The 24,050-nt window shown below is 32.7% G+C and overlaps 2 protein-coding genes across 10 annotated transcripts; both read right to left on the reverse strand.

The window, feature by feature from the left end:
* Window positions 1-901: 901 nt before the first annotated feature.
* On the reverse strand, window positions 902-14,551 carry LOC128167213 (tetraspanin-9-like). 3 transcript variants are annotated; one of them, XM_052832802.1, is made up of 9 exons: window positions 14,293-14,551; window positions 6,855-6,932; window positions 5,040-5,249; window positions 4,089-4,163; window positions 3,708-3,800; window positions 3,125-3,199; window positions 2,106-2,207; window positions 1,880-1,963; window positions 902-1,615 (listed from the first exon to the last, which is right to left on the reverse strand). In XM_052832802.1, exons 2-9 carry the CDS (start codon window positions 6,918-6,920, stop codon window positions 1,550-1,552), a joined length of 771 nt encoding a protein of 256 aa, XP_052688762.1. In that variant the 5' UTR covers window positions 6,921-6,932; window positions 14,293-14,551; the 3' UTR covers window positions 902-1,549. The 3 variants fall into 3 exon arrangements, with proteins under 3 accessions (XP_052688762.1, XP_052688756.1, XP_052688772.1); XM_052832796.1 differs by lacking the exon at window positions 14,293-14,551 and adding an exon at window positions 8,146-8,446; XM_052832812.1 differs by lacking the exon at window positions 14,293-14,551 and adding an exon at window positions 7,121-7,385.
* Window positions 14,552-15,837: 1,286 nt separating this feature from the next.
* On the reverse strand, window positions 15,838-22,619 carry LOC128183888 (calumenin-like). 7 transcript variants are annotated; one of them, XM_052853154.1, is made up of 9 exons: window positions 22,370-22,506; window positions 20,851-20,973; window positions 20,323-20,453; window positions 19,741-19,931; window positions 19,282-19,451; window positions 19,105-19,165; window positions 18,482-18,706; window positions 18,217-18,413; window positions 15,838-17,484 (listed from the first exon to the last, which is right to left on the reverse strand). In XM_052853154.1, the coding sequence occupies exons 2-9, from the start codon at window positions 20,971-20,973 to the stop codon at window positions 17,380-17,382; spliced, it is 1,203 nt and encodes a 400-aa protein (XP_052709114.1). In that variant the 5' UTR covers window positions 22,370-22,506; the 3' UTR covers window positions 15,838-17,379. The 7 variants fall into 7 exon arrangements, with proteins under 7 accessions (XP_052709114.1, XP_052709083.1, XP_052709070.1 ...); XM_052853123.1 differs by lacking the exon at window positions 18,217-18,413 and adding an exon at window positions 22,054-22,071 and having other exon boundaries at window positions 18,468-18,706; window positions 22,370-22,488; XM_052853110.1 differs by lacking the exon at window positions 18,217-18,413 and having other exon boundaries at window positions 18,468-18,706; window positions 22,490-22,619.
* Between the last annotated feature and the right edge of the window lie 1,431 nt (window positions 22,620-24,050).

The following is a 24,050-nucleotide window of genomic DNA, read 5'->3' on the forward strand; positions in this document are numbered from 1 at the left end:
TTTGTTTAACTTGATATGAATAGAATTTGAATAGCCTGTCCACATTCAGTGGGATTAAACTGTCATCTGATTCGTTAGTCCTTGATTTCGATTGGAAAATCTTCAGACCCCTTTATGATGGTTGTGGTTGAAAATAATTATAGACAAGTTGAAACTTGTATTTAAATCATTTATGTATTAGTAATGAAGTTTATTTTGCATGGACTATATCCTGCTTAGAAAACATGGCAGAAATTTCAAATTGTGGGCAAAAATTGAATCGAGCATCAGCGAACGTATTTCTTCACTTTTTTTTTTGCTTTGCAACTTGGAATTGAAAAAAGTTTTTCTGTTGTCACACTAAACATATGTATTTCATGGTTGCCCATTTGAATTAACCAATGGATGCATATATCGGTGGTTCACATTGGCCATGAAGGTACCGAGCAATACACGTGACGAAATACATATGTATCGCGTTGATATTTTTTCTGCAATGTTCGTCACTTTCTTTCATACCAATACGAACCACAAAGAAAATATTTTATTGTTTATATTTAGAAATTACTTATTATTAGTTTTTGAAAAAAAAATGTCATTGATTGAAACTAGTTAGATGGTTGGTGTTGTTGTATGAAAAAAATTAATTTAAAATCTCTTACGTAAAATGGGATAAATACTAAGGTATTTATACGTCTCTACCAATATATTCCAAACACTTACTTTTAATATATTCATACCAGACATAGAAACAAGTGCCTTTGCTATCGATCTTTTTAATACTTCATGACTTACGTTATAATTTATTGTAAGCATCCTCATACTTGGTATATTGCAAAATCTTATACGACTATACGTATAATTATATACACCCTAATACAAATACACTTTTCTCATTGAGTTAAAAAGTCAAAACAAAGTACTACTTTAATTATTTATAATGTTTTTAATTTTTTTCTCATTATTGATAATAGTCAACAAACGAGGAAACATTTAACAAAGAGCAATCGTACAGAATGGGGTTGTCAAGAACTTGATAAGGAATCATAGCCGTTATAGTGATGCAGTTATCAGAATAACGTAATCATAAATGTTATGTGCATCATAGAAACAATGTGCGTAATAAAATATTTTTTTTAAAAACATGAAAATGAAAGACTTGGGTCCTATTGAAAATAACGCCAGTTACTTTTGAACACTTGATGGATATAATTTATTCCCTAATTCAATAGATGATATATCATTATTTTGCATAATCAGTTAATGATTATATTTAAAAAAAAATTCAAAAAGTTGTTTGAATATTGATAATGATTTCCTTGCATGAAAACTGCAAATAAAGAAAACACGTAACTTATATTTCGAACTAAAATACTTAGTATCACGTCTAATCCCCAAACAGTACAATTAATGACGTCACTATTTCACATGATTGATATAGAAACATAAATAAACAATAGACTAGTTTTTGTAGTGGTCCCACATACGAGATACGAATTGCCTCTACACAACATATTGAGACATATCATCTGAAGCTATTCCGACGAAAACTCGTCAGTGACCGGAAGTCTCAGTCCCAATCCCAGTATTCCGTTCTGTTTTGACATAGTATGACGGCACAAATTACTCCTAGGATCTGTAATACAATGCATTAGATATAATAATTATATATATCATAATCCTTTGTGAAAAATTTTTGTTCATAGTTTGTCATGTATCTGATACTTCAATGAATTAGAAAGATCTCAATGTTTTTTTTTTTTTATTTCAGTGCTTACATATTTTTATTTAATCTAGGCTGTAATAATTACTCTTGAATTGCCAAAAAAGTTTTACGTGTATGTTCTTTGTGTGTAAGCGATATGTCAATGTTTATGTTCTTTGCAATGACCACACCCACCTCTGCCACGGCAACGCCCACAGCCACTGATATTAAAATAACCACATTCTCATATAGAAAGTCAATAATGTTGTCAAAGCAGCTCTGTAAACAAATCAGAAATGACAGTTTTTATTATAGGTGTGTTTTACTTCATTAAACTTGATTTTATCGATCAAAACAAACTTCCTTATATTGTAAAGATTCATCTGTCGTTCAATGTACATGTGATTATACGGCGACCTACCCGACTCCTAATTTCTGTATACGTAGGTCCCAGATTTCTGGCCTCACTGTAGCACTGAACTGTGTTCTCTGTTTTACAACAACTATTCGGAACTATCCATGGCTACAACATCATAAAACACAAAATCTTAGCGTCATCTCATTGTTTAAGTATGGTGGCATATCTCTGCTCCTTGTGTGCAAGTTATTTTTCTTTCAAATATGTTGACATGCAAGATAAAAATGTTGACATGCAAGAAAGTTATGTCAACATGCAACATATCTCTGTTGACATGCAAGAAAATTGCTACCATATTTAAGAGATCCAATAGTTTTATCATAAAACTCAAAACTAAACAGGGTCGAAAAACTTCATTGATGAACCATGATTTTAACGTTATATCCAAAACTAAACAAAGTGGATTGCATTAGTTTCATTTTTGTACCACAGAGACCAACCCGCTTCTATATATTTAATTCTAAAAACTACAAATCTTTTAGGTGAGGAAATCCAGGTATTTAATAAAGATTAAGGAATCATTCTTTGAGAATTATGAGACCGAAATTATCACCTCATAATATTCAAAGAATGCTTCCTTATTACTTATATTTATATAATTTTAAGCCATCGTACGATTATATATCTAAAAATTAATAATAATAACCTCGCTGGCGCCTCGATTTGGCGTCATTTGTATTATGGGTTATATAGTACAAAATCGATACGTAGTGTTATCACAGGCAAAGACACTGGAAAATGTAAATAAAAAGGGATAAAGATACTGGAAACTATAGAATGTTATAATCAGTGCTGCGAAGGCTACAGTTTGGTTGAGTATCTATGATATAACTACATTCGTATATTGACTGGCCCTTGTTCATATAAAGGAGTAATAAACTCGTTCGCACAGAGCAGCCCTATATAAAGTACAGTTTACCATACGTATGGTAAACTGTACTTTATATAGGGCTGCTCTGTGCGAGCGAGTTTATTACTCCTTTATATGAACAAGGTTCGGTGCTTAAGGTAAGTATACTCACGGAGAGTGTAGTTGTTCCGTTGTTAAGTTTTGATTCCTTGTAGTCTGAAAAGTTCCTTGCACCACAACAGTCAAACTGCAAAATAAAGTACCAATCTAATTTCTTTCCTTTTTATTTAATTCGTATGTAAGCATAACCAGGGTTCAAATGGTGATCAACTTACGAATTTGAAATTTCAATATACCAATTTAAAGATAGATATGAGTTGTTCCTGTTCTAGTATCATGTTCGTGTGTGCGTGGTTATGGTACTATTAAAGATATCAATAAGCTACAATTACATGTATATGAGGCTGTGTGAATCTGCATGCCACACTACATATAATTTTTATATCCTAGGCTAGAAATAAGAAAGTTAGAGATAACGTTGTTGTGCATTTCACCGATCAGGATCACAATTCCACATTTAATCATATAGTGTTACGCTATAATTTAATGGTAACTGTTTCAATAGTAAGTGCAATACATAAAATGATACACTCTTGTCGTCAGGAGCAACAAGTGCAGATGTGCAGTTGTTAAATTGAGACAATAGACAACAAAAACTGAGTACCGTGTGGCTGAGGTGGTGACTATCTACTTACGTTTTTCTGAATGAAGTCCATTGTGACGTTGTTGTTGTGGGTGGGATATTCATTCACAAGTCGTGTCAGCTCAGTTTTAAGCATTCCTTCCAACTGAATCATGAAAGGAAATTTGTTAAATGTTTAACATTATATATAGCTACTGTTCAGCTATTTTCAGCCATCATACAGAACTAACGTTTTGAAGAAAAAAAATAAGTTACGAAATCAATCAATCAGTGTAATTAATGCATAAGTTATTAACGTTACAAGTTTGTATAAGAGTTATTAATAAAATGGTATTAATTTCTCATTGTACCGCATGTATGAAATGTCTTTGTATCTTGCTTTTGATGGATGATAAAGATGTATGTATTTTCTGTGTGTTGGTTGGAAACTTACATTTTTTCGTTCCACTGCAATGTACACCCCTATAACCAGCTCAGCAACCAAAATTATTACTACACAGCCTATATACTGAAAAAGTGAGTCGAAAAAAAATATTTGTTATTATCCGGAATTTGGAAAGCAAACAAAACAGACTTTATATGACCTACAATCATGATGATGTGACTTGGAAATGTCCAATCCAGCTGTTGGCACATTCATGTAGCCACATAGAGATTTTAAAATATATCAATCTTGATAGAGTCCTGGGAAGTTGATGATCTGTCATTATGTCGATGTGTTTGGCATACATGTATAAGGAGATAAATAAAGGATAAAGGAAGTACTCGACATTGTAGGAAACTATATGCAAGATCAGCAGGTGTCTATATTTAAGTACCTATTCAACTTCGATAATCTTATCCGTATCAATATTTTTTTGAACTATAATAATAAAATAACATAACTGGTTATGGAACATTTCCATATTTCATATTATATTAAAAACTGTTTTGGTTAGATTTCCATTGATGATTTGATGATCAATTGACAAGATTATTGAGGTCTCCTAAGAAAGGCCATATCAGTGGTGAATTCGACCATGCTTACTGTACATTAGTACGTTTCATGAATTGTCTTTAGATATAAAATAATTCTCAAAGTAACACATAAAATGTAAAGTTTGAAGAAAAGCATCCTCTTCTCGTATTTAGATGTTTTTAAAAGGAATAAAACGCTTTTTTTACAGACTCAATCTTGAAGTTCTTCTATTATGGATTATCAAAAATCGTTGAATTTTCCTAGAATTAATAGTTTATTCTTTAAACAGGGTATTTTCAATAGTTATATGTATTTGAACATCAAAAAATCAGGTTTAACTACTTTTTTTTTTTTTTTTTTTTTTTTTTTTTTTTACAATTTTTACTTTCTAAACCAATAACACGTGGTATCAGACTATGTCCTTACCCCCGCTAACATCCAGGCGCTTTCCCGCACGGCCCCACAGCAACCACAGAAACCAGTGATAAATATGAATCCACCCACACCAATTGTGACGTAAGCAAAAACATATATCCAGTCCAGAGGAAATCCAATGCTGGCGTTTTTAAGAAACTCCTCAATTCTGTCGTCCACACATATCCAGATCCCGATTCCAAGCAAGCCACATCCAGATACCTGGAAAAAATAGAACCAGTGTTGATTGTCTGCTCTGTTCAATCATTTTGTCTTCTAGCATTAATTATTTCTTTCAGCAATATTTTTCAAATCATTTAAAATATCTAACTTTTAATTTCCCAATCGTAATTTTTAGGGTTTTTTCCCTATTCCTAATTAATTTTTATATTGTATTTACGATATTTACATGTATATCATTTTTAAAGATTAATTAGCAACAAGCTCAAATTGTTACTAATTATATATTCTTTATGTATTCCTAAAAAATACATTAAAAATCTACTCGAAAGTAATCATGCATTCATGATTCAGGAAAAAAGATGCATATTACCGTAGTACTATGTTAACATTATGAATTAATATATCTGTGTGCATTCTAAGCAATATGTATAATTTTTCGTTCCTCTGACTTTATAGGGAAATAGTTGTTTAAAATTGTATATGACACTTGAACACACATGGTTTATCAAGAATCAGATTCAATGAAATGATATGCAAGTAAATTGTTTAAGAGAATATAATATGTACAATTTGCCACCAATTCTTGATTTATTTTTTGTCAAGAATACAAATTTACTTCAGTCTTTCTTATTTGTTCAAACTAATTCAATATTTTGCAACCATATTTACATGATATCAATAATTTTGATAGATATATCATTAACATATAAATGTATACACATCGCCTGAAGGAGAAATCAAGTACTGAATTACTCTCTCATTATTTCCTTATGCACGTATACATCTACATTTACTTTCTTCTCGTTTCAATTCTGATACAGTAATGTCTTATTTGCTTGTTGATCATGTCTGATTCCCAGGAGAAGTTGATAGCCTTTAGTCTATATATCCTACTTAAAAGAAGCTGACAATATATCATCTCTAGATCTTACCTAGTAGTCGATAACTTATTGTCTATGGCCTTACCAAGGAGTTGATAATAAATTGATATTGTATTGTGTATAGTTCTTACCAATAAGAAGTTAATAACTCATTGTCTATGTTTCTTACCCAGATGAAGTTGATATATTATTGTCTTTGATTCTTACCCAGGGGAAGTTGATAACTTATTGTCTTTGGTTCTTTCCCGGTTGACGTTGATAACTCATTGTCTTTGGTTCTTACCCATATGAAGTTGATACATTATTGTCTTTGATTCTTACCTAAGAGAAGTTGATAACTTACTGTCTTTGGTTCTTACCCGGTTGAATTTGATAACTTATTGTCTTTGGTTCTTACCCATATGAAGTTGATACATTATTGTCTTTGATTCTTACCTAAGAGAAGTTGATAACTTATTGTCTTTGGTTCTTACCCGGTTGAATTTGATAACTTATTGTCTTTGGTTCTTACCCAGATGAAGTTGATAACTTATTGTCTTTGGTTCTTACCCAGTTGAATTTGATAACTTATTGTCTTTGGTTCTTACCCAGTTTAAATTGATAAGTTATTTTTCATGGTTCTTACCCAGTTGAAGTTGATTACCTACTATGGCTCTAACAGAAGGAATGATAACTTATGGTTCCTACCCAGAGGAAGTTGATAACTTATTTTCTATTGTTCTTACCCAGAAGAAGTTGATAACTTATTTTCTATTGTTCTCACCCAGAAGAAGAAGTTGAAGACCACCAGCAGGTATCTGGAACACTTGGCACACATTCCATCCGCCATATTCGTTGTGTTCTGAAAGTTTAAATTTCCGTAGAGTTACTGTGAGTAAACATGTTTTTTCTCCAATGGATCACATGATTTCTGCTGTCTAAATGCACATTATAAAAGCAAATAAAAGCGTAACGCCATATCAAGGAAGCAAACATGTAAATACAATGTTTACATCGAAACTGAAATGATTATACATGTAGCTTTATTACCTGAAATTTCACCCGTGGTAATGTACAAGGTTATAAATATCCTGTTGCATCTGTCTACACAGTATACATTTACAGCACTGACTGCATGATCGCATTAACATTAGTGTATACTTTGTTGAAATAATGTCAAGTATTTCTTAATAACATTGCACAACGATTACAAATAATAATTCCATGCATATGAGTTATCATGACAAATTCTCGTGAATATTTTTGAGAGAAAAAAAACTTAGTCCGTATTTTGTCTTATAGTTGACCCCCGGCACACAAGGGACAGGTATCACACACAGTCATGTGTCGCAGTGTAAGTGAGTTCTGATGTAAACCAGTCATTACTGACCGATCATATCCCCAGGTAGGCTTTATTGACAACAAGCCAGCACACCCATCAATCCTAATTAGCACAACGCAAATGTTGTTTTTGTGCATAAATACAACATCGTTTAATTGGAAATGCCTGTAGACTTTTGAAATAGGGGCGACCAATGATTCCAATTTCAGAGTGATATTTGCAATATAATATGTTTACAGTTGTTGTAAATTCGCCCTGTATTCAGGTACATTTTTTTCCATTTAGGCAATTGGTGAACATGTATGATTTACAACTAGAATCGGGTGAAGTATGTGTCGGTATTCGCTGATTCAATCTGTTCTCTGTTTTACAGAAACGTTAAAATAAAACTGCGAGTACTACTGAGTATAATTGTTTTAATTAATTTGTTTGAAATATGAAATTATGATTTCATTTTGACTTTATTAAATTGTTGAACGATAACCTTGTTTTTTTTCTAATCTTTAGTGCAAGTTCTAGTACATGTATCCGTGTTTTAATTAATTTATTGGAAATATTGAATTAACGTCATAATTGATTAATTATGACTTTACTAAACAGTTGACCAAAAACATTGTTTTGTTCTTAACTCATAATAATAAGTTTTCTTACATATAACATATAAATAAATATTTAACAAATTAAAACATATTTAGAAGTGAATTTAGGCGAACGTTTAACAACACTCCCTTACCTTTGAGTTAAGTCCCACAATTTATCCTAATAAGTGACAGAGACTAATTAAGTTGTACTATTTCTCATTTTGTCTCTCGTTGTCTCTGAATACCTTTGCAATGATCCTTGATAATCTACAATGGACGTAACGAAGAGTGGGGCCCCATAGAGGGAAGCCGTAACACTAACCCTAAAAATTACACCAATGAACAGCCCTTCACCTACACAAAAAGTCCAACTGGCACTACCGCAAGAGTTCTATCGAATTCGTTCAAATTAATTCATTTTTGCTGAAGCTTTTAATATTTCGCTCATTTGTAAAAGAACGTTGGCTTTAACCTCATTGGTTACTTGCTCAACGCATTTTTTACCAGTGATTATAGCTGAAGGGAATATTTATTTGTCCGGGCGGGACTGTAACATAAATGTCCGTCCATAACTTGTGATCTTTGATTTACCTTTTGTGGTCACTTTATACTTTCCTAGATCTTTGTAAGGATAGGTAGCCAAGAAAAAACTATTTTTACACTCATGAATATTGCTCTCTTAATATTATATACACAGAAGAGACAGTTTATAGAAGGAATCCCAGATGCCCGCAGAAACAGATGAATTATAACAGACAACAATTGTGATAGCTTCTTTACTTCTGTTTAAACAGGTGCCCTTGGAAATTGCATGCCATCAGAACAATATACTTCCATGTATCTTATGAAGAACTCCTAGATGTATTTCCAGGAACATTGAGTGTTAATCTAAGTCAGAAAAAATCTGTTTAATTACGCTAATAGATCTTACTTTGCCAGAAGTGCAACAAAAGCAGCAACTTCTTTTCAGAAATTCTTCTCGTAATTTCTTGATTTATCAAACTTCAATGAATGTAGATATTAGGACGTGGTTTACATTACTATTATGCAGTTTACATACACTAGTGCCAATGACATGACCCGCAACGAAAAATTTTAAATACTAGTAGTTAAACTGAACGACAACCCATGAGAATATTTTATCATTGTAACCTTGTTCACTAAGCGACAGTTTTTGCTGTTATAAACTTTAGTCCTATCAGCGTTCAACTTCAGAGGTTTCTGTAGATTAAGAAAGGGGGAAGGGATGATTCAAAGGTCAATATATTTTTTACTTTGAGACAAAATTCGTAACAATGATAATCCTGGAACCCGCCCCTCCCAAAACATTGATATTTTGTTTAAAATCTAATAAATCTTATTGATTAATTGCAAGTTCGGACAAATTAAAAAAATGAATTTTAAAATAAAACTCACACATTGATTTCTTAGTAAAATTTATCAGATTTTCCGTTTTTACATTGCAAATAAGTCATAAAAATTGATTTAATTGATTATTTTTTATCATAAATCAAAGAAGGTTAGTTATTTTCTTTTTCAGAAAATTCCTTGGTTACACCATCCAATAACATGATATCATTCCATTCTTTTCTCATTGCTAATGTTCTCGACTTAAGTGATCTATACAATTTAAATGTTTTCTATCATTGCCTATCAATGCATTTTTTGCACAATTAACATATTCGATAAAATCATCGACAAGTATTAAACTGCCAGTGCAGGAAAGAGCAATCATAGGCACTGTCGGTTATTGTTCCAATCTTTTTGAATTATTGTTTGCGAACAAGGACAGCATTTTTGTTAAAATTAAGTGTTAATGTTAAATACCGCAATCAGCGACGAGTGGAATTGAGTATTGTTGATGAATTTAGGCGCTAACCGATTTTAATGATAGAAGGCGTTAAAGGCACCGTAATGGTACATTTACCATATTATATATTTATACTTTATTACGTCTCATCTGAAGAACCATGACTATGAGGCATCTTATATATTGAACAAATATGTTTTCAATTTGATTGCAATTATACGAGGAGGGAGGGTCTCACAACCGTTACTAATTGTGTCACTTTGACACAAGTGGTCAGTTTCTGCCTATGTGACCTAAATATTAAACTTGGTAGAAAGGACATCGTTACCTAAAGCATACCATGTTCATATGTATATATATTTGTAAACAAGCGTGGTCGAAGAATGTGCAACTTCCGTGGACATGTCACGCCCCTCTTACTAATGTAGCGCCAGGACTAGCAATATATGTACAAGGAAATGGATGGGTCGACACTTCGCTGTACACTTATAGATACGAAATGGACATAGACTGTCTGAGACGACAGTGTCAACCACTCTAGATAGGTTGACTCACACTCAACACAAAACACTTAATTAACGAAACCATTGTAGTAGATATGAAATATGCTGGGTCCTAGGTCCTATGAACTGTTATATATTATACAATGTAGATATATATCTTGGCAGTTGTTATTTAGTAACAACGATAAAAATAAAAACAAACCAAACCAAACAAACCTATACACCAAATAAGGAAGGATGTTTATTAAAAAACAAAAATAAAAAATTCTAAAATTCGACATGCATTAAATGCGTAATATATTTTGTTATTTTGGTTTAACAGCGTCTAAAAGATATACCGGTATTTACATTAGCAAATATGTTCCCGTTTATGAACCTTTAGAATTATATCGAAAACGTTCAATTCCGTGTGACCTTTTTCATCGTCACAATGACCATAGTACGCGTTTATCACTTGTCGGTTGAATTATTGTAAAAATAAAATCTCAGTAGTTTTAACAATTCTGAACGAGTTGCTTTTTTCAAATGTAAATATAAGTAATAAACAGCAATAAATGTTAAAAAGTTCTTCGGGATATATACTTGGATGGCACGTGATCAAATCTTCTGAGCTTCACAGGATTTGATCACGTGACCAACCAAGTTCACATCCCGGTGAACTTTTTAAGTGTCTGTTTATTTCTTAATTGAATATGTCTTGTATGTGAGTTAATACAATATACATTTAAGAATCGAAAAGTAATGGTTTTTTATGTAAGAGACGTCGAAAGATAAGGTATTTAATATCAAAAGGATGGTACATGTATGTTTAAAGAGATTATGAATCATTACGAAATTAAGAAGTCATTTAACATTTTTCCAAACATTTATCAACTTATTTCTTTTCCCACCAAAAGGGCAAAAGGGAATGTTAAAAAAGGTCGGCATCTTGGTTTTTTCGTAAACAAAAGGAGACAACTGTCTTAAAAAATTCTATTATTTCAATCTACACAAAGGGAATAAACATGCTGATCGGACGAAAGACGATCGATCAGGTATCATCAGTATTACGGTGGTAAATGCCCGGATGTGAGAATAAAATAACACGAGATTGGAAAATAAAGAAGAATCTGTGTCTTTCCATGTTACATGTTTTAGAGCAGTTTATCATGTTCTAGCTTTAAGGTGTTATACTGGCCCTGTACCAGTTATCAGCTGATATGACCAGTTTTTAGCCGGGCTCTGATCGCAAATGTTACTATAAATAGCACAAATAAACAAAAAACCAAACAGCGTCAAGGTAAAGCTTCCGCTATACCAAATAGTTACACAAAGAGCCACGTTTTGTCAAAAGTGTTGTCATTTTGTTTCTTTTTTTAAATTTCGAATGAATTGTCTATCTTTTTTAGTTTTCTTATTAATAAAGTGTTTTTAAAACATTACTATGCATTTTGGACACATACAATGCGCATGAATTTCCATGAACTACTTTGCTGCACGATGAAGGAACGGGGATTGAATATATAATGCTTGTTTCAAGGCAGCAACTGTTGAACTTTTAACTTCTATTAGACAGACTTATTTTTTGTTTATAGCCGCTTACAAAATTTGGTCGCTCTCTGATGCTTTGCCGACATTAAAAGCATGAGAGAGAGAGAGAGAGAGAGAGAGAGAGAGAGAGAGAGAGAGAGAGAGATATTCAGTCTTTACTACACAATATGCATAAAGACACACCAAAAGAGCCCGGCTTTCAGTACTTCAGTACTTTGATTTAATTCAGTCGTCTGTTTCGAATAAAGAAATGTAAGTTTGCTTGAAAACTCTTTTGGATATGTCTTAAACGATCATTGTTTGCCTGTACTACCGCTTTGTGATACGCTATTATATACCCTCTTTGATTTGATATATAATATCAATACATATAACATGTATAAACAAAAGGAATTCACTAAATTCTGAGAGATGCTTTTTTTTTCAAAAAATATTTGTTCTCACACGCCTCTTGGAACTGCATTAAAATGACTTTATTTGCAATATAATGCCTTTTGAAAATGCGTTATATACATAACGTTGTTTTTTGCATCATAACATATTTTTGAAAAGCGTTATTATAATAACGTCTTTTGAAAATTCGTTATTTCCCCTTTTAGAAAGGTGTTGGAATAACCTTTCCGCATAACATTTTTTTATTTGCGTTATATATATATAAGAATAAGGAATCATTCTTTGAGTATTATGAGGTGATAACTTCGGTCGGGGCGTGATCAAATCTAATAAAGCCCGAAGGGCTTTATGATAGCTAGATTTGATCACGCCCCGACCGAAATTATCACCTCATAATATTCAAAGAATGATTCCTTATTACTTATATTTATATAATTTAAAACCATCGTACGATTGAATATTTATATAAGGAATAAGGAATCATTCTTTGAGTATAATGAGGTGATAATTTCGGTCGGGGTGGGATCAAATCCAATAAAGCCCGAAGGGCTTTATGATAGATTTGATCACACCCAACCGAAATTATCATCTCATTATATTCAAAGAATGATTCCTTATTACTTATATTTATATAATTTTAAGCCATCGTACGATTATATATTTAAATATAAATAAGCAAACCCCGCTGGCGCCTCGATTTGTCCTCATTTGTATTATGGGTTATATAGTACAAAATCGATATGTAGTGTTATCACAGGCAAAGACACTGGAAAATGTAAATACATGTATATATAAATAAGCAAACCCCGCTGGCGCCTCAATTTGGCTTTATGAGTAATATAGTACAAAATCGATACGTAGTGTTATCACAGGCAAAGACACTTGAAAATGTAAATATACATGTATAACGATTTTCTTCGCGGTGTTTTTCATCGCTGTAAAAAGTTACACCAATGGCTCGATAGTTTATCGCATGAATGAAATTGTCAATAATGTATTCTTTACGAAAAACAACATTTAAGTGATATTTTTGCACAGCTAGTGAGTTTTTATCCCAATAAAATTATTTTGCTCCTTCTGAAATGGATCCAACAAACTTTATCGTAGGTTGGTATGGCCTTACAGATAATTTTCGGAAGTAATCAGCTGTGTGTAGGTTTCAATAATAAACACAAATGTCTGTTACAATAAAGTGTGTATCGAACTTGAAGGGTGCAGCTACGTATATATTAGATTTATAGTGTGTAGCATAACGGTTACTGAAATATGGATTAATTGTATGAATATTAGACATATTAGATCTATGTATATTATGTAACGGGTTGCATTATGATTAATAAAATATAGGGTATATACACTAAATATATATGATTAGTGTGTAGAGCTGTATTTATGATAGATATATAGCATATAGCATAATTGACATTATTTATATATCCTATACATTTTGTGTCAATACGTGTGTAACACAGGTTCTAAGTTCATTTTGGTTACTGGCACCTGACGTTGATTTTTTTTCTTTTCATAGTGAAATAATTTTCTTTACAATACAGGAAATTGTGTTACGATAAAAAGAAATATTTTTCACGTCAAACGCCTATATATGGTGTTAGTCTCCATGGAAAAAATAAACCATTTCTGGATTTAATCTATGTTGTACCAAGTCATTTAGGGCGATGAGATGCAGACTTCATAATTTGAGTAGTCCATTGAACTTTTTCACATTTTCTTTTGTTGCAAATTTTTAAAGTAATTTCTCCAAGGGTCACCGGTAAGCGGCTTTGCATTTTTACACTACATAAAAGACTGGGTCAGCAACATTTCTCGCACATCCAGGGCAGTAACGAACTTGTCACTCCAGTGTTTAAAAGGATTAAAATGTTTACTTTCCTTTCTTTATAAAACTCAAGAATATTAAATATTAAACTAATACTACATGGGCTATTTTGGTTCCAATTTTGTGACAGAATGAAATGAATTACCATAATAATTTCACACCAGATAGGGACCCCCCCCCCCCCCCACTAAGCAGTCGATGATATATATTTGTTCCTAGTACTTACCAAAGCATTTCAAAGTTCTGCTCTATAAATTCACAAAATCAGCAACAAAGTTAGTGACAATATCCGTTCCTTATGTACTAGTATCTCAAACTCGGCTTACTACGTATACAAGCTGGCCAACATTTATCTGTGCATAACAATGTCGCATCCTTGAAACGTTCGTTCTCGGATAGGATGAACAACGGAGATTACAGATTACCCTAGCTCCGATATGTATAAATCTCCCGAATCAATGATCAAAACATTCTCCAGACCGGATTTGAATGTGAAACGCGTGTTCTCTATGAAAACAATTATTAGAATTGAAATTGAACCATGTGTAATACTTACAGTGGAGTCTCTCGCTTAATCAAATGATATACAAGAGTTTTTTTCCTGTTGTTCAAAAATATAATTGCAGGAATTGCAGGAACTCTTGAGCTTTTCGAAATGTTATCGATGTCGTATTTGATATTATGAAATGAAAATACTGTTGAGCAGTTTAAATCTCGTGATTACGAAATTGTGGCCATTAAAATCATATGTACAAGTGGCGCGGCGATTTTATCATATATTAAAAATCATTCAAATATCATTAATACAGTGTAATATTTATTTTGTTTTGTATAAATAACAAAGATACGGTAGGTGTTTGTTTAAAAAAATCTCTCGTTTGGTATTGTATTGCACTCATCGTAAGTATGAAGCGAAAATCCATCTCTTCCCTGGATGGACATTTATTTCAAGAGTTGTCTACCTTAATTTACATGGTAATACCTACGAAGTATATGTAATCTGGCAAAAAGTTCTACGTAATAGTTAGCACATGCATTAATATTGTGTCCAGAACTACATACACGTAGCCAATGGCAACTTTTGCCGCTAAACCCTTAAACCAATGAAGAACCCCATGTTTATCGATTCGTCGATTGATTTGTACTTAAATTATTGAAATAAATATTCCATACATGCAATAAATCTCTACATCCTAAACAATCTACGAAACTAGGTCCACCTTTTCGTCCATCTGGAAAATATTTAAAGGATCCAAGGCATGGCTGATACCGCAACATCACAGCAAGTTTGGCTCAAGTGGGGGCACATATTTCCTTGGGAATGAGACCTTTATCAAGCTCATACCTAGAGGGGGATCGGGGGACCTACCTAGAGCTTACAAAGTAACTCTAAGAGCTTTAGACATTGAAATCCCCTTACCTGCTGTACTTGAACGGGTCCTCATTTTTTTAAAAACCGGAATAGTACTTTTAACTATTTGATATATAATGTTAATCATTTGCTTCTGGATAAATTTGTAAAATTTTATAATTCAGGAGAGGTATGTAGGGTGCTGCATTCTTAGGCTTTGACCTGTTCCTGCAACATCAACCTACTCCAAAATGGTTAATTTTTCCAATCATCAGAATATATTACTCTAATGCAGTGTCTGAAACATGTCAAGCATCAGGTTTTTCTTCACTCTGGTCAACATATGTCAGTCAAATAGTTAGAAACATCCTGGAATGCTGGCAACACTAATATATCAAAGAAATTAAAAAAAAAACACCATTATTTAAACTTTAACAATATCCAGTTTTTATTGCAGAATATTGAATCAAATAACATTTTCAAAACCAAAATAACAGAATTTGTAAATCAACCTTTCCAATCAAATTTCATAAATCTATTCACTCAGTTATAGCATACACTGGCAAGAAAAATAGAAAAAAATGCTGGTTAAAAATAAAGGCGAGATGCAACATACAACCTGTGTTACAATAGTTCTGCTGGTAAAAAATGTCATTAAACTGGTGTTTCACTCCTAAATTATGCTTTAAAGAGTCTTGTATCATTTGTTCATATAAATAACAGAAAACTACACAAAACAAAGGGACATAACTCGGAAATGCGCACGGAAAATAAAACTGGTTCAGTTTTCTGTCTGTATCTTATCTGTTGTACTAATGTCTGCCAGTTTAACTTTTCTGAGGATTATGACTCAATTTATTTTTTTTAATTCACCATTAAATGATAATTGCTTTCAAAAAGTGGTTAATATACTTTCTAGTATTTAAAAATAATCTCAAGTTTGAATGACTCCATGAATTATCAACTGTAGAATCTGTTCAATAAAAACTGAATACAAACTGTACTCATATTCTATCATGCTTATCTTTAAAAAAAAAACGACTTGCAAAAGTTGTGACATTTGGCATCTGGTAAACATTTCTACATGTGCATGTAGATGCGCTCGAATGCACACACCAACCTTTAAACCAAACAAAGCAGATGCTAAATCAGCATGCATTCTTACAAAACTTCATGATTCATTCAGATCATTGAAAAGTATACACTGTCGCACATAATTAAATCATTGGTGTCTAGAATCAGTAGCACTACACATGCATATTTCTGTAAGTGTACAATACAATATTGTTCATCAATTACTCTGTTGAAAAACTGTTTGATTAACATATTCAAAATTAAAGCAATATACTGTAACAAATGACTATTTTTAAAATAACAATACATGTATTTCCAGTAAAGTAAAGTTACAATTGTACTGGAGACCAAAAAAAATAAACATGAAAAAAATGGGAAGCATATTGTATAGAAAAATATATAAAAAAAAAAAAAATCTACCATAAACCAAAACTATAATTCATGTATTGAACATTTTGGAGATAATAACACACCGATATAAAGGCATTTACTCTACAGCTATGGCAACACAATTACAAACATGCACACACATACACAAGACCACTTTTGGTTTTCTATTCAGTATAAAACCTATCAAAAGTAAGGAAGCTCTGTTACAATAAGCAAGAAATTTACATGCTTTAACTTTTCGAGTCCATTTTTAGCTTTAAATGTTGTACAATATCTATAGAGCAAAAAATGTTTAAAGCTGTATATCAGTGAAATTGTACAGAATGTACATAAAAAAATTTAATGTACATGTTTTTCTGACTACAATAATTAAAAGTCAAAGAACTTAGCTTCTCTTGCTAGGTAATATACACCAATTACATGTAAAAATAATCCTGATGATAATGATAGGATGATACAATTGTGCAATTGCACTGAATTTTACTAAAGTTCACGTTTTTAAAACTCATCATGTCTGGTGAGAGCCTCCCCAAAGTCAGTGGCCTGGCTGCCCACAAACAGGTCGTAGTGTTCCAGGATTTCATCACGCGATAATTTGCCGTCCTGTCAAAATAAAGCAAAAAAACTTAAAACGTATACCTCAACAAAGCTTGGAATGTCATGAAATTTATGTTACAATTCAAATCCACAAAAACTGATTGCGTTCCTCCACCTTCCTGAATAAAAACTCAAAATTACTGCATGTACAGTAAAACACAGTTATAGCAAACATGATTATTGCATGTCCATGCTTAAATGAATCTCATCGTTACTAAATCATAAAATGTTTCATAAACTTATCAGATACATGTATATTATACAGTTGTACTTGTAACAAATGAACTTAATAGGAAATCAAAGTTGCACTTTGCTATAACCATGTTTTATTGTAACAGTATGAAAAAGCTATACAATGAACATAAACAAAACAAATTTTTGTAATAAAATGAAATGGTTTGGATGATTTGTAAGAACTGTAGACGCATGCAAACTGTATCCCTCACCAGCTCTTAAGATGGATCAAATTTTTTTTGCAAAAACGAAATACCTTAAAACTTATTTAAAACTGAAACATTGGCCAATTTCATAAACTGCAGGATGCTAATAGAACTTTTGTGCTTTTGGTTTTCAATTTGGTAGATTTTAACAGCAACAATTGTCAAAACTTCTCAGGTATTTGAATTGAATTTAACTAACAAAACATGCAAAACAAAATCATAAAGGAAAAAATAAACAATAATTTTGAAAACATCTTCCAAAGAGAATACCCCAACCGAGTCCAAAGTGAGTACACACCTTATCAGAATCTGACTCGTGAATGAGGTGCCTAGTTTCAGCCTCAGAATGATCATAATCAGGGGGCATAATCCAGTTTTTAACTTCCTCAAGATCCATTTTGCCATCTCCATTTTTATCTCTAACAGTTTTGAATGTTTCGCGCTCAGTTTTGACCCACTCAGGCTCTTCCTCATTTTTGTCTGGCCACATGTCCCCTGAAATTTCAGAAATGGTTCCAATTAATGAATGAAAGTGAAATGAAGGCCCACCTTGTTGCTATCACAGGCATTAACTAGGTGTAAGGCTTCCGATGCGCTGTGGTCATAGTCCTCGGGAATGACCCAGGCTTTGACCTCTTCTTCATCCAGTTTTCCATCCATGTTCTTGTCTCTGTGATTAATAAACTGGTCCTTCTCGCTCTTGACCCAGTCAGGGGTCCCATCTTGGAGGTTTGTATCCTCATCAGGGATTGTATCTGGATCATCATCTTCCTCGTCATATATATCAGCTAATAAAAGCCAGTGTACGTAAAACAACCACCAAACATAATCATAGTATACTGAAAAGGCTAATATGAAATATTTATCAAAGATGACCATTAATTTCCCATCAATATTTTACATATATATTCCATGGCTTTGAGGGTGAAATACAAGAATATTTGCTCCTAGATGACAGGTAAGCGCTAAAGTGTTATGTTTCCGGATGAATTTACTAAGTTTGATTTCTGTCTAAAAAAAGGATTCTTATGATTTTAATTGTATCACACATTATTTGCATCCAATTTGCACTAACTGGCTAAATCACAAGTTGTCCCCCCTTTTTAAAGAAGAGCCCTTTTTCCAAAAGGGAGAGGGGCATAAAAAACCACATGTAGTATCACTACTTCAGTGAAAGCTTTATTACCTATGTATTCTTCTAAACTGATGAACCCATCTTTGTCTTTGTCAATATCCTCCATCGTTTCCTACAAATCAACAAAAAAAACATGTACCTATTTAATCATCTATTTATCTAACCTTCTACAGCATCATCTAATCACTAAGGAGTGCATAAACAGAACTTTAAGCATGATAATACTACCTTAACGACGATGTCTCTCATGTGCTCTGCCTCCTCGGGGTGCAGGAAGTCAGCGAACTCTTCCTTGGTGAGGAAGCCATCATTGTCTTTGTCGGCTGTCTTCCATCTCCTCTCATCTCGCTGAATCATGTCTTTGTAACTAAATGTTGAGGAGTCTTCTTCGTTGGGATCTAACAATAACAAATTTTATATCAGGAATTAAACTGGATATGGGCTTCTGGCAATGCAAACAAACAAATTAACACATCACTGATTCTGAATGCTAAAGAAACTTTTAAAAATATTTCTATATTAAATCAATACAATTCCACAAATAATATATACACTTACACGATGTACCAGTAATTTCAACGACTTTTAATGCATTAAGATGATAATTTTTTTCCACATTATCCTATTTTCATTTATATATGAAACTGATAACTAAATAAGAAAACAAATAAAATAAAGATTACTTACCGTCATCTGATCCGTAAGTTCTCTGTTTATATGCTGACCATGAAAGCTTGTCGCCCTCGATGTTGTGGTCCTTCCACATCCTGTCCGTGTCCGTCACAATGTAACGTTTCTGGACGTACTGAATCCAGTCCTTCAGCTCCTGCTCCGTCACTTGTCCATCACCATCCTTGTCAATCTTACCCACTATAATTCTACAAAAAGAAAGAGAGAAGATTATTGTATGGGCTAGAAAATAAGTTGCCCAGGAATGAGAAAAAAAAAGAACATCAATATCTCAAATGAAAAGATATTTATCAGATCATATTTACATATATAGTTAATCAATAAATCATCTTGCATTCAAGTACCATTAAAATAAACCTTTATCGACCATTAAAATCTTCTGTGGTATTGATGTTATTCAATGACTCTTTTTATATGTGATGCATGAATTCATCATAAGAAAAAAAGCAAGTGTAAATGCAAATGTTATCAGCAGAACTAGCTATCTGTTTGAATCTGTGAACACTTGCTTCTGACTTTCAAAATTAATCTGTTAATTCATCATTTCTGGCTCTCTGTTCGAAGTGTGCTGTGTCTTACCCCAGTCTATCCTTGCTCTCGTCAGGAGTGAGCTGGTCGAATGTCTTGGCCTCGTCCTTCCCCAGGAAAGCCTCGTGGTCATAGTCAGGGTTGTGTTCCCCTTCGTGCTCATGTTCCATATCACTCAGTTTCTGTAAATACAAGAAGTGTGTTCACTGTCTTTCACCCCAGAAATAGGGTGTGTCTTCAGTAATCTACAGAACTATAATCTGTTAACAATAGTTTTCTCATTTTCTGACTTTAAAAATAAAGTATGAAAGGATTTTTCTTAATGAAGTATATCATGGCACGTAAAAGTTTGGTGAATTTTAAGATCTGAAACAGTTTTATCAACAATCACAATGATTTATCATTAAAATCTCTTCCTATAAAGATTTTTTTTATTTCTGCCCATCAGCAATATTTTACACATCACTGAATGCATATGGCTTGTTTTAAAAATTTAGGCAGATATAGAAAGTGGAGTCGTTTTATGTTTTACATACTACAACACAAGTAATGGCGCAATGTTGAGGTCAGTAACATTACCTGTTCATGGACACGGTTCTTTTTGTCTTCACCGGGTTTTGGAATGGCAGATGAATATGTGATGACAACCAGTGCAAAAATCAAGTACACCTCAATCAACTTCATGCTGATTGACTTCTTCATCTGAAAAATATGATAATCAATATAAAGACATTGAATATATTTGCATCTTTCTGCATATAAAGTATTGAGCTGTTTTAATCAGAAATCATTAAAGATACAAGTACACTCTATTCAATTCCGCTGATGTGAACATGTCTATTAATTCGTCCAGCAAAATACCTTTTATCATAAAAATTAAATTATTTGATACACATTTACTGAAGGCAAAGCTTATTTTTCTTCCCTTAAATTATCAATATCGATCATCTCATTAAGACTGAATTAATCCCATAAAGTCTGAGGACGTACAACTTATATTTTATTTACTTATTGTTAATATGTATTGATCAATCACCGTAAGCAAATAATTACTGATAACGTAGAATGCTGTTATACTTGAATGTTTGAACACAATGGCTATATCTGTTGCAACACAGAGAGACTAATTACACACTACAGCAGCTTGATACATGGCCGAGTACAGAGCAAACAATGTCACAAAAAAGACACAACTACCCACTATATCAATAACAGTCACAGGTGGTTAAAGCAACGTGTCCAAAACACGGTAGATTTAATTACCGACCCAGAACTTGTTATAATGACTGAGGAAGGTGATTTCTGGCCCTCAACTCGCTGGGTCAAAAATAGTGAATTCATATCTTAAAATTGAGGTCTTTGATGTTGAAAACAATGAGGAATATTTTCAATCTAACAAATGAAGTTTACAGATATCAAATTTAGAATAAATGAATTCACTAATATAAGCTTATTAAAATTAATAAAATTAGAATCATATTAATCCTAAATGATCACTATTCTTGCATCTTGCGATTAGAGGAACTATTTCTAAATTACAAACTCTAATCCACACAATGTTTTATATCAGTCTGATTCTGAATTCAGTGTTTAAATCATCCAAATTTAGCAGTGATCTTTTCAAGTTGTTTTTTTCTCTTTACCTGCATATCAAACTTTTGTCTACATTGTGTTATAAGTTATCCATGCTAAATATGTTTACAATCAAACAAATATCGGTAAGTGAACAGCTAAACTTTTAAAAACCCATTGTGGACTAATGGGCATGCACTTTAAACATACCAATGATTCAAATTTGGGCTGCAATGCACAATTATAAACTTTGTCAGACTTTTAAAAATGGATAGAATAAATTGCATCGGGTTCGACATGCACTTTCACCGGGCACCAAGATTCCAGAATCGCGTCAAAAATAACCCAAATTGGACAAATCCCAGATTTAATGATTTGATTTTAATATACCACATTCAACATAGAATCCCAAAACCAAAGTACGTTTCTATATTGTGAAAATACATTGGCTATAGTCTGCACTTGCGGTTGTGCAGTGGCACATTACCAAAGCATCCTCCAAAGAGCACCCAGAAAAAAAACTTACCTTGGTTCTGGAGTCTGTTTGGTGTGATTATGAGCAATAAGTCAAATTTACTTCCTATGATAATTCAACCACGCTTATAAAATCAATACAATAACAGCTACGGGGGATAAATATACGTACCCAACGTGTCAAAATGAATAACCTCTTGTGCACTTATTAATTAGCCAATCAAATCCTCTTTAACAAGCACATGGCATTTAGTATCCAATCATTTTCTTCCAACGTGGCTAGTGGTTTTCCAACGGACGTTCTTATGTTATTCATCATTGGTAAATCGTCTGCTTGCGTGGCAGTAACCTGATACTAGAAGGGATGCTGCAACGTGGAAGAACGCATACGTTATAGCTCAATGTACACTTATTGATAATGAAAATATTTTGATAGGATCTTACATACTATAATTCTTTAAAACAGATACAAATTTACACTAACAAAAATAATATTAAATGTTAACGTTACACAGGTTAAAATTAAATCTTAAGGAAATTTCTTTAAATATTTTCATTTTTAATTAAACTTTTTCACACCCTATAAAACTCTGAAATCAATGGTTTATTTGGTTCATCTGAGTTTTAATGATAAAATGTGTATGCGTTGACCTATATGATTCAATATCTGCATTTTTTTCTTGGTGATCACTTGAGTACTATAGTGAAATGATCGACTTGAATTGAAAGCATGGATGGTGGGGGTGGGGGCATATTTGAACGGCGTACCAAATTAATGAATAAGGAATCATTCTTTGAGTATTATTAGGTGACCAAATACAGTTGTGAGTGGTCAAATTCAATAAAGCCCGAATTATAATAGTCATTGAAGTCTTCAATTACTATTATAATTCGGGCCTTATTGGATTTGATGCCCCCACCCCCACCATCCATGCTTTCAATTCAAGTCGATCATTTCACTATAGTATATGAGGTTTACATGTAACATAAGTGTATACAAATGAACACAAAGAAACAGGCAAGGATCACATGTACAGTAGTAGTGATAAAGATTAAAAAATAAAGAAGAAGTTGAACACCGGTAGTACAATACAGCAGGTAGTAAAGGTTTGTTTTAGGAAGAGCAGACTTTGAAAATTTTCTAAATTTTTGACGACTTCACGTGTAATGACTTTACGATAATGAGTTAGCTCCCATGCACCCGATTTTATATTAGAATTGCTTTCCAGTGCCACTGATTGCAAAACATTACTGTGAGTGGGTACCGCTGTGAGTAGCGGATCGGATCAGAGTTACACTTGACTTGGGGAGATGCATGTAAGCATATACTATATAAGAACCATTTTATCATTTAGTCAACTTCAAAGCGCATGTATGTACAATATTTGATATATCTGAAACATTTAGTAACATGTAAAGGAAAGAAAAAACAATCCAAATCAATCGTCATTGTTTGTGGTTTGTGTGTTGTTCATGAACAATGTTGTCACTGGCTTTAAATCGATCAAAGCATTCAGTGTAAATTATTTTTCGACAAAAATGAAATAAATCGACTAGTTTAAAAAAAAACTGTAATAAAACCCCAAAACAACGACATGATATACAGAATTTTTGCATGCATGTTATACATGTACGATGGAAACCTGTTCGAAAAAATCATTAGTTTTAAAAATATCTCTCTCTCTCTCTCTTTCTCTCTCTCTCTCAAAAATCGTATCAGTTTCTTTTCTTTT

This window comes from Crassostrea angulata, chromosome 1 (genome assembly GCF_025612915.1).
Source record: "Crassostrea angulata isolate pt1a10 chromosome 1, ASM2561291v2, whole genome shotgun sequence".
Lineage (NCBI taxonomy): Eukaryota > Metazoa > Mollusca > Bivalvia > Ostreida > Ostreidae > Magallana > Magallana angulata.

Bases quoted from the DNA above. Each gene is read 5' to 3' on its own strand.
- LOC128167213 (XM_052832802.1), bottom strand. From the start codon at position 6,920: ATGGCGGATGGAATGTGTGCCAAGTGTTCCAGATACCTGCTGGTGGTC. The intron at 4,164-5,039 runs GTAAGGACATAG...TCACTTTTTCAG, and splicing joins GCGCCTGGATGTTAGCGGGG to TATATAGGCTGTGTAGTAAT. The intron at 3,801-4,088 runs GTAAGTTTCCAA...TTCATGATTCAG, and splicing joins TTGCAGTGGAACGAAAAAAT to TTGGAAGGAATGCTTAAAAC.
- LOC128183888 (XM_052853154.1), bottom strand. From the start codon at position 20,973: ATGAAGAAGTCAATCAGCATGAAGTTGATTGAGGTGTACTTGATTTTT. The intron at 20,454-20,850 runs GTAATGTTACTG...TTGTATTTACAG, and splicing joins AGAACCGTGTCCATGAACAG to AAACTGAGTGATATGGAACA. The intron at 19,166-19,281 runs GTAGTATTATCA...GTTGATTTGTAG, and splicing joins TGAGAGACATCGTCGTTAAG to GAAACGATGGAGGATATTGA.